The 14,668-nt window shown below is 35.5% G+C and overlaps 1 protein-coding gene across 1 annotated transcript in view; it reads left to right on the plus strand.

The window, feature by feature from the left end:
- CFTR (CF transmembrane conductance regulator) overlaps positions 1 to 14,668 on the plus strand; it is a 194,461-nt gene that overhangs the window by 113,570 nt on the left and 66,223 nt on the right. Inside the window, 3 exon segments of the mRNA NM_001168545.1 lie at positions 3,018 to 3,104; positions 4,608 to 5,331; positions 7,609 to 7,737. Of these exon segments, the coding sequence (NP_001162017.1) occupies positions 3,018 to 3,104; positions 4,608 to 5,331; positions 7,609 to 7,737 (940 nt within the window).

Below are 14,668 nucleotides of genomic sequence, written 5' to 3' on the forward strand. Positions count from 1 at the left end.
CAGACATTTCTCTATTGCTTTATATTCTGTTTCTGGAATTGAAAAAATCCTGGGGTTTTATAGCTAGTGAGTTAAGAATCACATTTAAGAACTATAAATAATGGTATAGTATCCAGATTTGGTAGAGATTATGGTTATTCAGAATCCATGCCCATATTTTGGTGTCTGTATATTTGTTTGCCTCATAGTATAGTTTACTACAAATGGAAAACTCTAGGATTCTGCATAACACTGGAAAGAGAAGATGTAAATATCTGTTAGTTCCATCATAGACCCTGCCACTCCAATGTACACACCAGCTTTAGGCTTCTTGGTATAGATAAACATACATTTTCAAAATTTTTCATCATAATTTTCATAACAAAATAGGAAGGCAAATGTCGTCACTTGGCTTAAAATCTATAATATTTAAAATAAACAGGACAAATGCATTAACATTGTTGGGGGAGGAGGTCCCTTAGTAGAAACACTCTTGGTCCAAGCATTTTAAAGCTGTCAAAGAGATGGAAATATAGATAATGTAAGTCAAGGAGAGAGCTTTGTGGTTAAACTGTAACTTTCAATTTAAACAATTATTGGTGACTCTGATGTCAAATGTTTCTCAAGCTTTATCTGAACAAAATTCATCTCACTTTGTCGCCAAAGTCATTAACAAGAAATCACACTGACTCATTGATGTTTTGGCTCCTTTCCCTTACTTTCTGTTGCTTTCCAAAAGCTGAGACAGAAAACTAACCCTCACTGAGCACCTGCAGTTGCCTGGTAGTATTCTAGTCGTGTGTGTACTTTTGTGTGTATGTAATCCCCTTACAGCTCTGCAAAGTAAGAATTGTTCTCCCTGCTTTACAGAAGAGATCATAAGATAATTGAGGCTGTTAGATGTTAACTTGCCAAAAGCCACACAGGAAAATGGTAGAGTCACAATTTGAACCAAGTCCTTTTGATTCTTTACATTAAACCATGCTTTGATCTTGGAAATACACTGTAAGGTAATAAATCAATAGATATGGATAATTCACAGACAAGATAATGGCTTCTAAATAAATGGAAATTGATTATTTTTATCTGTGAGCCAAAGTAAGACTTATTCTAAGCATTCCACAAATTTAGATAAGATAGAGTATATGGCTTCTAGACATCCAACATAGAATTGAGTTTGTGTTATCAGTTTAAGATTTGGTTTTGCTGTAAGGTGCACACACTTTGAGGAACTAAAAATAATTGTCTATTCTTATTCTGATCAGAATGTGTAATGTGTTGTGTGGTTTTGGATGATGAATTTCTTATTTCTAATCTCATAAGAAACTTGTCATAGATGTGAGGGAGAGAATTAAGAACTGAGTGTGGGGAAGAAACTGTGTACATTTTGATGGGATCCATTATGTAGCTCTTGCATACTGTCTTCAAAAATAAGTTACACTATTTTAATCCAGTCTATCATTGTTGGACATTTGGGTTGGTTCCAAGTCTTTGCTATTGTGAATAATGCCGCAATAAACATACGTGTGCATGTGTCTTTATAGCAGCATGATTTATAGTCCTTAAGAAAATGTGGCACATATACACCATGGAATACTATGCAGCCATAAAAAATGATGAGTTCACGTCATTTGTAGGGACATGGATGAAATTGGAAATCATCATTCTCAGTAAACTATCGCAAGAACAAAAAACCAAACACCGCATATTCTCACTCATAGGTGGGAATTGAACAATGAGAACACATGGACACAGGAAGGGGAACATCACACTTCGGGGACTGTTGTGGGGTGGGGGGAGGGGGGAGGGATAGCATTGGGAGATATACCTAATGCTAGATGACGAGTTGGTGGGTGCAGCGCACCAGCATGGCACATGTATACATATGTAACTTACCTGCACGTTGCGCACATGTACCATAGAGCCTAAAGTATAATAATAATAATAATAATAATAATAAATAAAAAAAAAAAAAAAAAATAAGTTACACTATAAAGGTTGATTTAGACGTTTAAAGTTTTGCCATTGGTTTTTTAAAAAATGTTTAAATTGGCTTTAAAAATTTCTTAATTGTGTGCTGAATACAATTTTCTTTTTTACAGAAGTACAAACAGTTACATGTATAAACACAGAATCCTATGTACTTGAGATATAAGTAAGGTTACTAACAATCACACCTCAAAAATTTTAATGTTATGAAGAAATTATCTCATTTCTATTAATATGGGAACTGTGTCTTCATCTTTATTACTGTTCTAAGGTCAATGCAATGTAGATTTTACTTGCTTATAGTTTCATATTTTAGCTAAATAGTAAAATAATATGGATATACATTTTGTTGTGAATTACTCATACTTTCCTTATTTGGAACTTTTATGAATATGATATAGTGACTGAAACTACAAGGAACAAAATGTAGTATCAATTATACAGTTGTGGCAGCACTGCTCTCAATTTGTTGATAGTGGTTAACACTTAGAAAAACATTTTTAAAATAATTTCACATAGTAATGTAATTTATTAGCTGTCTCTGACATTTTACAATTTGAAATAGTTTATTTTCTTCTTGGTGTCCTCACCAAAACCCAACATCTTTGAGGGCAGGAACTGTATAATTTTTGCCATTGTATTTTGAGCACATAGCATGGTACTTGCCTCTAAATAGATACTATTGTTAAAAGGTTTTTTTTAAGGCAATATTTTAAAGTGTATGCTATGGTACAATTCAGCTTGTGATTTTTGCTAGTTTATGCCACTTACAGTTAGCAAAACCACTTCAGCAGTTCTTGGAATGTTGTGAAAAGTGATAAAAATCTTCTGCAACTTATTCCTTTATTCCTCATTTAAAATAATCTACCCTAGTAAAAACATGTATAAAAGTGCTACTTCTGCACCACTTTTGAGAATAGTGTTATTTCAGTGAATCGATGTGGTGACCATATTGTAATGCATGTAGTGAACTGTTTAAGGCAAATCATCTGCACTAAAAGACCAGGAAATAGTGAGGAAATGTAATTTAATTTCCATTTTCTTTTTAGAGCAGTATACAAAGATGCTGATTTGTATTTATTAGACTCTCCTTTTGGATACCTAGATGTTTTAACAGAAAAAGAAATATTTGAAAGGTATGTTCTTTGAATACTTTACTTATAATGCTCATGCTAAAATACAAGAAAGAAAGACTATCCCATCATAGATTGCATTTTACCTCTTGAGAAATATGTTCACCATTGTTGGTATGGCAGAATGTAGCATGGTATTAACTCAAATCTGATCTGCCCTACCAGGCCAAGATTCAAGATTACTTCCATTAAAACCTTTTCTGACCGCCTCATGCTAAACCAGTTTCTCCCATTCCTATACTGTTATAGCAATTGCTATCTATGTAGTTTTTGCAGTATCATTGCCTTGTGATATATATTACTTTAATTGATTATTATACTTAACAGTTTTTTTTACTTTTTGTGTTAGTATTTTATTCTGTCTTCTCCATAGATAGTACACTTCTTTAGAAAATACATATGCTAAGTGTTTTACTGGTTTAATATAGGTGAATGCTTAGACTACTCATCTACCTCAATACTTCCTTGGAGATCTCCTCCTCAGTCACACAGAGCTCAGGACTTATATTTCCTTGGAACTCCCATTAGGGTCCAGTGTACCTGAAATTCCCTAGACAGACAGACAGTCAGTTATATGGCTTGATTTCAAAGTTTCAAAATGATTTAACGGACTATCAAGTAGTTTATTAGGAGAACAGTTATTATATTCTTCTAAAAATAAAGATTTTAAGCAATAAAGACTTACATGTATATAAAATGGCTGGGTTATTCCTAGAAGTATCTTTCTTAGAATTTAGTTAAATTTAATATCCAAGATACTATCTTTTCAACCCTGAGATTTTGAAAAGTAACTTCTATCAATATAAACTTTACTACATTTGTATTGTGTTAGTGTGTTACAGTATAATCTAGAACAATGTATCTTTCTATATGATATATGACATTTTAATGCCTAAAAAAACTGATAATTCTTAGATGATTCTAGTCAGGATTTACTTCTAGAATAGATTAAAATTTTATTTGAGGAGAATCAAATTAATTATCGAATTCTCAGTTGTTATTGTTGCTGTTTTATTTTTAGTGAAACAGATTAGTCTTAATGTAAACACTTGAGAAATAAATTGGTGGTCAACCTAAAATGTAAAAAAGAAATTAATAGAAAATTTAAAGAGCAACAAAGCTCTGACATTTAAAAGAAATGAAGTACAAATCTCTAGGGACCTTAAAGATCATCTAATAATTTCCTCATTTTCTAGATAAATAAACTGAGAGACCCAGAGGATAAATGATTTGCTCAAAGTCAAATATCTACTTAATATAGGAAATTTAATTTCATTCTCGGTCTGTTAACATGCAACTTTTCAATGTAGCATGTTATTTCATGCTATCAGAATTCACAGGGTACCAATTTAATTACTACAGAGTTCTTACAGAATCATTTAAAATATAATAAAATTATATGATAGAGATTATATGCAATAAAACATTAACAAAATGCTAAAATGCAAGACATATTGCAATAAAGTATTTATAAAATTGATATTTATATCTTTTTATATCTTAAAGCTGTGTCTGTAAACTGATGGCTAACAAAACTAGGATTTTGGTCACTTCTAAAATGGAACATTTAAAGAAAGCTGACAAAATATTAATTTTACATGAAGGTAGCAGCTATTTTTATGGGACATTTTCAGAACTCCAAAATCTACGGCCAGACTTTAGCTCAAAACTCATGGGATGTGATTCTTTCGACCAATTTAGTGCAGAAAGAAGAAATTCAATCCTAACTGAGACTTTACGCCGTTTCTCATTAGAAGGAGATGCTCCTGTCTCCTGGACAGAAACAAAAAAACAACCTTTTAAACAGACTGGAGAGTTTGGGGAAAAAAGGAAGAATTCTATTCTCAATCCAATCAACTCTATACGAAAATTTTCCATTGTACAAAAGACTCCCTTACAAATGAATGGCATCGAAGAGGATTCTGATGAGCCTTTCGAGAGAAGGGTGTCCTTAGTTCCAGATTCTGAGCAGGGAGAGGCGATACTGCCTCGCATCAGCGTGATCAGCACTGGCCCCATGCTTCAGGCACGAAGGAGGCAGTCTGTTCTGAACCTGATGACACAGTCAGTTAACCAAGGTCAGAACATTCACCGAAAGACAACAGCATCCACACGAAAAGTGTCACTGGCCCCTCAGGCAAACTTGACTGAATTGGATATATATTCAAGAAGGTTATCTCAAGAAACTGGCTTGGAAATAAGTGAAGAAATTAATGAAGAAGACTTAAAGGTAGGTATACATCGCTTGGGGGTATTTCACCCCACAGAGTGCAATTGAGTAGAATGCAATATGTAGAATGTAACAAAATTTACTCAAATCATAGGATTAGGATAAGGTATATCTTAAAACTCAGAAAGTATGAAGTTCATTAATTATGCAAGCAACTTTAAAATGTAAAATAACAAATGATTTCTTTTTGCAATGGACATATCTCTTCCCATAAAATGGGAAAGGATTTAGTTTTCGGTCCTTTACTAAGTCAGTGATAACTGTAACTATAAGTTAGAAAGCATCTGCTTTATTACCATCTTGAACCCTCTGTGAGAAGAGGTGCAGTATAAATAACTGTATAAATAAATAGTAGCTTTCATTATTTATAGCTCGCAAAATAATCTGTATGGAAGTAGCATACATAAGGTATATAAACATTTAGCCTCTTGATAGGACTAACTCACATTCTGGTTTGTATATCAGTCTTGCCTGAATTTAGCTAGTGTGGGCTTTTTTTAATTTTGTGAGCTTGCTTTATACATTGGGTTTCTGAAAAGATTTCTTTAGAGAATGTATATGAAGCTTAACATGTACTAGTGCCAATCTTCAGACAGAAAGTTTGTTATATTAGGTTTTAAGAATAAAAGCATTTTATTTTTAAAACAGGAAATAATATAAAAAGGAGAGTTTTTGTTGTTTTAGTAGAAAACTTAATGCCTTGGATGAAATGAGCCATGGGCAGGGTTGTAATGAATTGATATGTTTAATAGTATAGATCATTTGTGAATAATGTGACCTTTGACAAGACACAAGCCATTAACATCTATAGGCAGAAGTTTCCTTCTTTGTAAAATGAGAGAATAAAATAGATCCCTAAAGTGTGTAATTTTAGTATTTCTATACTTTATGAAGGTTTCCTAAATGATAATTCATCTATATAGTGTTTTTTTGTGTGTGTGTTTGTTTGTTTGTTTGAGATGGAGTCTCGCTCTGTCACCCAGGCTGGAGTGAAATGGTGCAACCTTGGCTCACTGCAACCTCTGCCTCCTGGGTTCAAGCTAATCTCCTGCCTCAGCCTCCTGAGTAGCTGAGATTACAGGCTTGCGCCACCACGCCGAGCTGATTTTTGTATTTTTAGTAGAGAAGGGGTTTAATCATGTTGGCCAGGCTGGTCTTGAACTCCTGACCTTGTGATCCGCCCACCTCAGCCTCCCAAAGTTCTAGGATTACAGGCGTGAGCCACCACATCCAGCCTGAGCCACTGCGCCCAGCCCATCCATATAGTTTAATATCAATCTAAATGAGTTTCTCAATCCTGAGCCTAAAAATTTAGTTGTAAAGAATGATATCCTTGACTAATAATAGTTTCTATTTATGGATTGCATCTAGTGCTAGGTGGCATATATTTAGTCCCCACAACTACCCTGAAAGGTATTTAAAATTTTTCACATTTGCAGATAAGGAAACTAAAGTTCAGAGAAGTTCAGCAACATGCTTGAATTCAAGCGGCTCCTAGGATGTTAATGGTGGAGATTGGGTTCAAATCCAGATCTGTCTGACTCAAAAAATGCATACTCCTAACCAGTGCACTATATCCCAATTCCATAGGAGCCCTTCTTTGTGATTCATAGCGCTTTCCCATGAGTTTTGTTGATTTTGTGAGAAACAAAACTATCTTTTTCCTTTGGACTATCTGGAATCTCTCTTTTTCAAATTTTTGAAATGTATCTCTATGCCAAAAGACAAAGATGTCTAGAGGACTATGCCTAGGATGAGAATTATGTAATTTAAATCACAGCTGGAAAGAGAGAGAGTCCTAAGTTACTAAAAAATGTTCAAACACAAATGGGCTTTCAGTCTATTGGAAGACCTTTATAGCTAGAAGTATACTGAACTGTACTTGTCCATGGACCCCTGAAGAAACAGGTTAAATCAAAGAGAGTTCTGGGAAACTTCATTTAGATGGTATCATTCATTTGATAAAAGGTATGCCACTGTTAAGCCTTTAATGATAAAATTGTCCAATAATAATACAGTTATATAATCAGTGATACATTTTTAGAATTTTGAAAAATTACGGTGTTTCTCATTTTTAATAAAGCTGTGTTGCTCCAGTAGACATTATTCTGGCTATAGAATGACATGATACATGGCATTTATAATGATTTATATTTGTTAAAATACACTTAGATTCAAGTAATACTATTCTTTTATTTTCATATATTAAAAATAAAACCACAATGGTGGCATGAAACTGTACTGTCTTATTCTAATAGCCATAATTCTTTTATGCAGGAGTGCTTTTTTGATGATATGGAGAGCATACCAGCAGTGACTACATGGAACACATACCTTCGATATATTACTGTCCACAAGAGCTTAATTTTTGTGCTAATTTGGTGCTTAGTAATTTTTCTGGCAGAGGTAAGAATGTTCTATTGTAAAGTATTACTGGATTTAAAGTTAAATTAAGATAGTTTGGGGATGTATACATATATATGCACACACATATAAATATGTATATATACACATATATGTATATATGTATATATTACATATATTTGTGATTTTAAAGTATATAATGGTATAGATTCATATAATTCTTAGCTTCTGAAAAATCAACAATTAGAACCACTACTGATATTTTATTATTTCATATTACATATAAAATATATTTAAATACAAATGTAAGAAGAGTTTTTAATAGATTTTTAATAAATGTTAAGAGATTCAAAAGCTCAAAGTAGAAGGCTTTTATTTGAATTGAAATTAAACAATTAGAATCACTGTTGATATTTTATTATTTCATATTACATATAAAATATATTTAAATATAAAGATAAGAGTTTTTAATAGATTTTATAATAAATGTTAAGAGATTAAAAAACTGAAAGTAGAAGGCTTTTATTTGGATTGAAATTAAAGGCTAGGCATGGTGGTTCATGCCTGTAATCCCAGAATTTTAGGAGACTGAGGGGGGAGGATTGCTTGAGCCCAGGGGTTAAGACCAGCCTAGGCAACACAGTGAGACACCGTATCTACAAAAAAATTAAAAAATTAGCTGGGCATGGTGGTGTGTGCCTGTATGCTACCATTTACTAAGGAGGCTGAGGTGGGAGAATTGCTTGAGCCTGGGAGGTCAAGGCTGCCGTGAGCTGTGATTGTGCCACTGCATTCTAGCCTGGGTGCCAGAGAGAGACTCTATCTCTAAATAAATAAATAAGTAAATAAATAAACAACAACAGCAAAAACACTCAAAGCAAATCTGTGTAAATTTTGAATTCATTTTGAGAAGTGACAGCATGCTGGCAGCCCTCACAGCCCTCGCTCGCTCTCGGGGGCCTCCTTGGCCTTGGCACCCACTCTGGCTGCCCATGAGGAGCCCTTCAGCCCTCTACTGCACTGTGGGAGCCCCTTTCTGGGTTGGCCAAGGCCAGAACCGGCTCCCTCAGCTTGCGGGGAGCTGTGGAGCGAGAGGCGTGGGCGGGAACCGGGGCTGTGCCTGCGCTTGTGGGCCAGCGGGAGTTCCAGGTGGGCGTGGGCTTGGCAGGCCCTGCACTCGGAGCTGCCAGCCGGACCGCAAGCCCCAAGCAGTGAGGGGCTTAGCACCTGGCCCAGCAGCTGCTGTGCTCGATTTCTTGCCGGGCCTTAGCTGCCTCCCCGCAAGGCAGGGCTTGGGACTTGCAGCCTGCCATGCCTGAGCCTCCCCCGCAACCCCCCGCACAGTGGGCTGCTGCGTGGCCCAAGCCTCCCCGACGAGCACCGCCCCCTGCTCCAGGGCGCCCAGTCCCATAGACCGCCCAAGGGCTGAGGAGTGTGGGCACATGGCGCAGGACTGGCAGGCAGCTCCACCTGCAGCCCCAGTGCGGGATCCATTGGGTGAAGCCAGCTGGGCTCCTGAGTCTGGTGGGGACTTGGAGAATCTTTATGTCTAGCTAAGGGATTGTAAATACACCAATCGGCACTCTGTATCTAGCTCAAGGTTTGTAAATACACCAATCAGCACTCTGTATCTAGCTCAGGGTTTGTAAATACACCAGTGGACACTTTGTATCTAGCTAACCTAGTGGGGAGGTGGAGAACTTTTGTGTCTAGCTCAGGGATTGTAAACGCACCAATCAGCACCCTGTCAAAACGGACCAATCAGCTCTGTGTAAAACAAACCAATCGGCTCTCTGTAAAATGGACCAATCAGCAGGATGTGGGTGGGGCCAGATAAGAGAATAAAAGCAGGCTGCCTGAGCCAGCAGTGGCGACTCGCTTGGTCCGTGGACGCCTTATTCTTTTGCTCTTTGCGATAAATTTTGCTACTGCTCACTCTTTTGGTCCACATTGCCTTTTTGAGCTGTAACACTCACTGCGAAGGTCTGCAGCTTCACTCCTGAAGCCAGCGAGACCACGAACCCACCAGAAGGAAGAAACTCCGGACACATCCGAACATCAGAAGGAACAAACTCCGGACATGCGGCCTTTAAGAACTGTAACACTCACCGCCAGGGTCGGTAGCTTCATTCTTGAAGTCAGTGAGACCAAGAACCCACCAATTCCGGACACAATTTGACTCCAGAAAATGGGTGTCCAACCTTGTGGCTTCCCTGGGCCACATTGGAAGAAGAAAAGAGTTGTCTTGGGTCACACATAAAATACACTTACTATAGCAGATAAGCTAAAAAAAAAGAAAAAGGTCCATGCATAATCTTTGTGATATCTGCCAGCACTGATAAGCAAAATTGTCCTCTCATTCAAAAGGTTGGATACAGCTGCTCTAGATATATTATTATTAAATATGCAGGCAATTACTGTTTAAGTGAGGATTTCTTCACAAAATGAGTTTAAAAATATATATTAGTGGCTTAGCATTCATTTTAGACAACCATTTCAGAGATTCAAATCACACACTTCCTTACAGAAATTTTGTTGTCTTCAATGTCCCCATTGTGGTTTCTTTACCAAGCCTCTACTGTTCTTCACATCACCAAGTTAAAAAAAAAAGCGGGGGGGTTGGGGGGGGCGCAGAATGAAAATTGCATGGTAGGCCACAAGTTCAGATCCTCATCGACACAAGAGGTGCCTGAAGCAGTGGATGAGGCTTTTCTCTGAATCACGAGCAGCCACATAAATGCTTAAAAGGGCCTGGCAGGGAGCGTCAGTGGGTGATGTGGGTGATGTGGCTGGGAGGCTGAATGGAGAGCATTTGTTCTTCAGTTATCTATAGAAGGCAGCTGTCACTCAGCACCAGCTAAGGCCTTCCCATGAGGGAATTGGGGATCAGGTTTCCCAGATCTTTTTATGTATCAGGATAAGACAGAGATCCAGCTTTTTTTGGGTAATTATTTCCTATTTTAAAATACGGGTAGTTGATTAAATAAAAACAAACGAATGAACACCATATGGGCACAGCAAAACACATCTGTGGCTTGGATTCAGCTTGTGAATGATTACTGCAGATATTTATTCTAGAGGACACCCCTGGGTATGTCCTAATATAAAACCTAAATCTAAACTCAAGGCCCATGCTACCTTCAGAGAATAAATGACCCAGAAAAAGAACCACCTCTCCTAAGGAAGTATAAATGTGTAAATAACTGAGACCCAAACTAACAACTATACATTTTTCCTATTGTTGGGCTGTTGCTAACCTCAATTAAGAAGGCTTGATGATATTTGTAAAGTATCATCACTCCACCATGGTCCAGTAATATCTGATCACTCCACCATGGTCCAGTAACATCTGAATGGTCAAGAAATATTTAACATATGTACCAAAAATTTGTGTATACTACTGTACCAATAAACCATTTGTTTCCATTTGATCTCTGAGTGTGGTAACTCATGTTATTTGCCTTGCTGTTGTAAATAAACAAACCAAATGGAGGCTTGATGCAAGATGCAGTGTAGCATAGTGCCAACTCTGGACTCCGACTACTCAGGGTGTAAATTCTAACTCTGTTCTATTAATACCATGAAACTGAGCAAGTTAGTTAAAACTCGCTGGGCCCATTTCCTCATTTATACAATGGAGATTTTAATAGTACAGCTACATAGGCCATTTTGTGGTTTAAAATACATCATGATTATAAAACACTTAATGTAGGGCTTGCTACATAACGAGCAAGGTTTGTTGCTGTTATCGTTAATATCCTTAATTCTCATTATTACAAAGCTTGAGATAGTATGAGGTGAACAAGTTCATAACAGCAGCATAATGAAAATTTTAATAATTCTTTTTATACTTTAACAAAAATGCGAGATTAGGTAATTTACTATTTTTACATGAGTAATAAATATTGCATTAAAATGTATTTAAAATTTACCACATTAATGTCTGCCAGTCATGCCAAATGACCAACATGAATGTGAATAAAACTCAGCCTGTGCCCATTTAATCTTAACCAACCCTTTATAATTGTTAATGATTTGAACCTCTGCCTTGAAAGATCACATTACTTGATTGTCTTCAACTTATCTGAATGTGGTAGTGATTTCTGTAAATTTATAGGAGCTTTGTCTCATGCAGCTCCATGGAGTTGAACTTATACACCTTTAAAATGGCATATACTTAATTAATTGAGTGTTGATCTGCTTCACATGTGTATAATATTATTAGCTCACTAAACCAAGAAAACAGTGGTCCTTTAGGGAAAGAAACTAAATTACAACAGAGAATATAAATACCATATAAATATCTATTATTTATTGAACTGTCACAATTATTGCAAAAAATTACCTTTTAGTGGACAAAACAATTGATATTGCCCTTTTCTGGGAAGAAATAATGTAATATATGATGAATATTTTTGGCCAATATCCTCTAGACCTTGCCAGTTAACTGGCTCTCAAAATTTTGAATAATAAAAACTTGGTGATAGTAGAAAAATAGTAATTTTTTAAAAGTATGTGCACAATTATACAACTAAACAATTCATTCACCAGTGTTCACAATTCTGTTGCCTTCTTTGAATCAAAATTTACATAGTTTTTCTTTTAGACTAAGCTCCTTTATGATACCAGTGTGCCCGTTTCTCATTACCATTGAAATGTCTCATGAGCATGTCACATTCTGGTACAACTGCTAATCCAGGATGACAGTTTAGTTCTTTTAAATCCAATTGAGAGCCTTATACTCATGACCAGAGAACCTAAAGAAAGGTTAAGATACATTTATTCCTTGATGTAAGTGATTTGTCTATTTTTAGTTTTCCTAACGGTCATATTTCAATTTAGATTTATGGTTTTTATAGGTTAGGTAAAATATGCTTCCCTTTTGCGATATGAAATATGTAGTCTTTTAAAAAATTTCTGCAAAGCTATTAAACTGAAAAAAAATTAATTTGGCCTATTCAGTTTGTTAGCACTTACCATTTTGGAAAAAGAGTGACTCTACTTTTGTATTTTGTAACATTTTCCCTACTATAGGGCAGTATCTTCTGTAAGTTCTTAGATATTAGCACCAAATAAATAGGCAAAAAAATTCTATTATGTTAATTCTTAGAACCCCTGCTTGGCAGTGCATCATTGACTAGATGGAGAAGAAATGAAAATAATACATTAGGAAGCAGTTTCCTGGTTCTTTTGAAAACAACTAGAGAGTCTTTTTCTTGACTGGAATATCTGAAGATCCTGTTTAATGCTTTCATTCTATGATTGTTAAGAATATGTCATAGAACTGCTGTATCCTGTTTCTTTACGACTTCCCTTCTGTTTGTTGATTAGAAATCCCTGAGTGGCTTTACATTATTAGTACAGTAGATATGTAGTATATTCCCATAATACTACTGCTGCTATTGACTAATAGTAATTATTTTAGGGCAGCTTTATGACAGTTGGTTTATGTTTTAGGGTGTCATTTGACTTGTGAAGCATTGAAATCTGGGCATTAAGCACACTGTTTTCTATGTGGTATGGAATGATTCTTAAAGCCCTGAGAAAGTGGAAAATAGAAATATTTTTCCTTTTTACCATAATCACCTACGACTGTCACTCTATCATAAACTGCATAAACTTTATAACCTCAAAACATTTTGGAAATGAAATGACAGAACTTGCTTACTCAATTGCTTCTATATACACCAAATATTTTTTAAAAGTATTATATTAAGTCCTTGAAAATATTTTGTTCTAGTCAATATACGCAGTTTAGGTTGGTAGTTTTATGCGGAAACAGTGAGGAAATAATTTTATATTATGATGACTAGACCAGTCTTTGAACATCGCTTTGGTTATTGTTCCATTAGTAAATATTATAATTATTTCTGAGATTTACTCACCTTCAAAGAATGTTGGCAATGCCAGCATTATTAACACTCCTCTAGTCAGAACAAAGGGGAAATATAATAACAAAATATAATAATAGCCAAATAAAGAGTGACTTAGGATGTACACCCTTATCTGGGATCCTGAGTAATTCGATTATTCTTAGGAAATACACTTTTGTGCTAGAACAAAGACTTTTGAAATAGCTAGATTATTTCTGGGTTTCTTTTCATTTTGAATTAACTTGAATTTCAAGAAAACAAGGATAGTTTTTACTGATGCAGTGCATAGAAGCTCTGTGTACAATGAAGAAAAGTAGGAAAGTGAGAAAAATGCCGTTAGATTTTTCATCGTTATACTATCTGATATGTGAATTTAACTAAAACTTATATACCTCATTAAAGTATAGTACTTCCTAATGTAATTTCTTAATTTAAGTGTTCCCCATAAGGTTTTTTTTATATAAACTTAAGTACTGTTAAATATTTAAGGCAAATTCAGGTATAAAATAAGACTTGTTGATATCTTATTCCAAGCATGTTTGTTTCTCTCCTATTTATTTTTATTCTGTGTTCATTTCCAAAATTGTTTTACTCACAACTGTTTGTTTTTTCTGTTTCATTCTGTGATAAAGGTATTATTTGGCTAATTGTATAATTTCAGTGTCATTTCTAATATTCCAATTGTGATAGTGTCAACACAAGATTAAATTTCTCTACACGGTTTATGAGAATGGAATGCCAAATTGAAATAGAACAGAGCACAGATGATCTAAATATAAAAAGAACTACAAAAATCACAGTTGTTTAAAAAGGTTTTTTGTTTGTTTATATATGGTGCAGAACATTTGTTCCTCAGCCAAATGTTTCCACCTTGAGAAAGCTATAGAGATTCTATGTAGTCCTAGTACCAATAATATGTTTTAACCTGAATGTACCTTATCTTTATTCATAAACTGTCACTTTTTACACTGTTGAAACTTTTTTTTTTAAGACAATCTCACTCTGTCGTCCAGTCTGGAGTGCAGCAGTGGTGTGATCTTGCCTCACTGCAACCTCTAACCTTCTGGGTTCAAGCAATTCTGGTGCCTCAGCCACCTGAG

Source organism: Pongo abelii, chromosome 6, assembly GCF_028885655.2.
Source record: "Pongo abelii isolate AG06213 chromosome 6, NHGRI_mPonAbe1-v2.0_pri, whole genome shotgun sequence".
Classification (NCBI taxonomy): Eukaryota; Metazoa; Chordata; class Mammalia; order Primates; family Hominidae; genus Pongo; species Pongo abelii.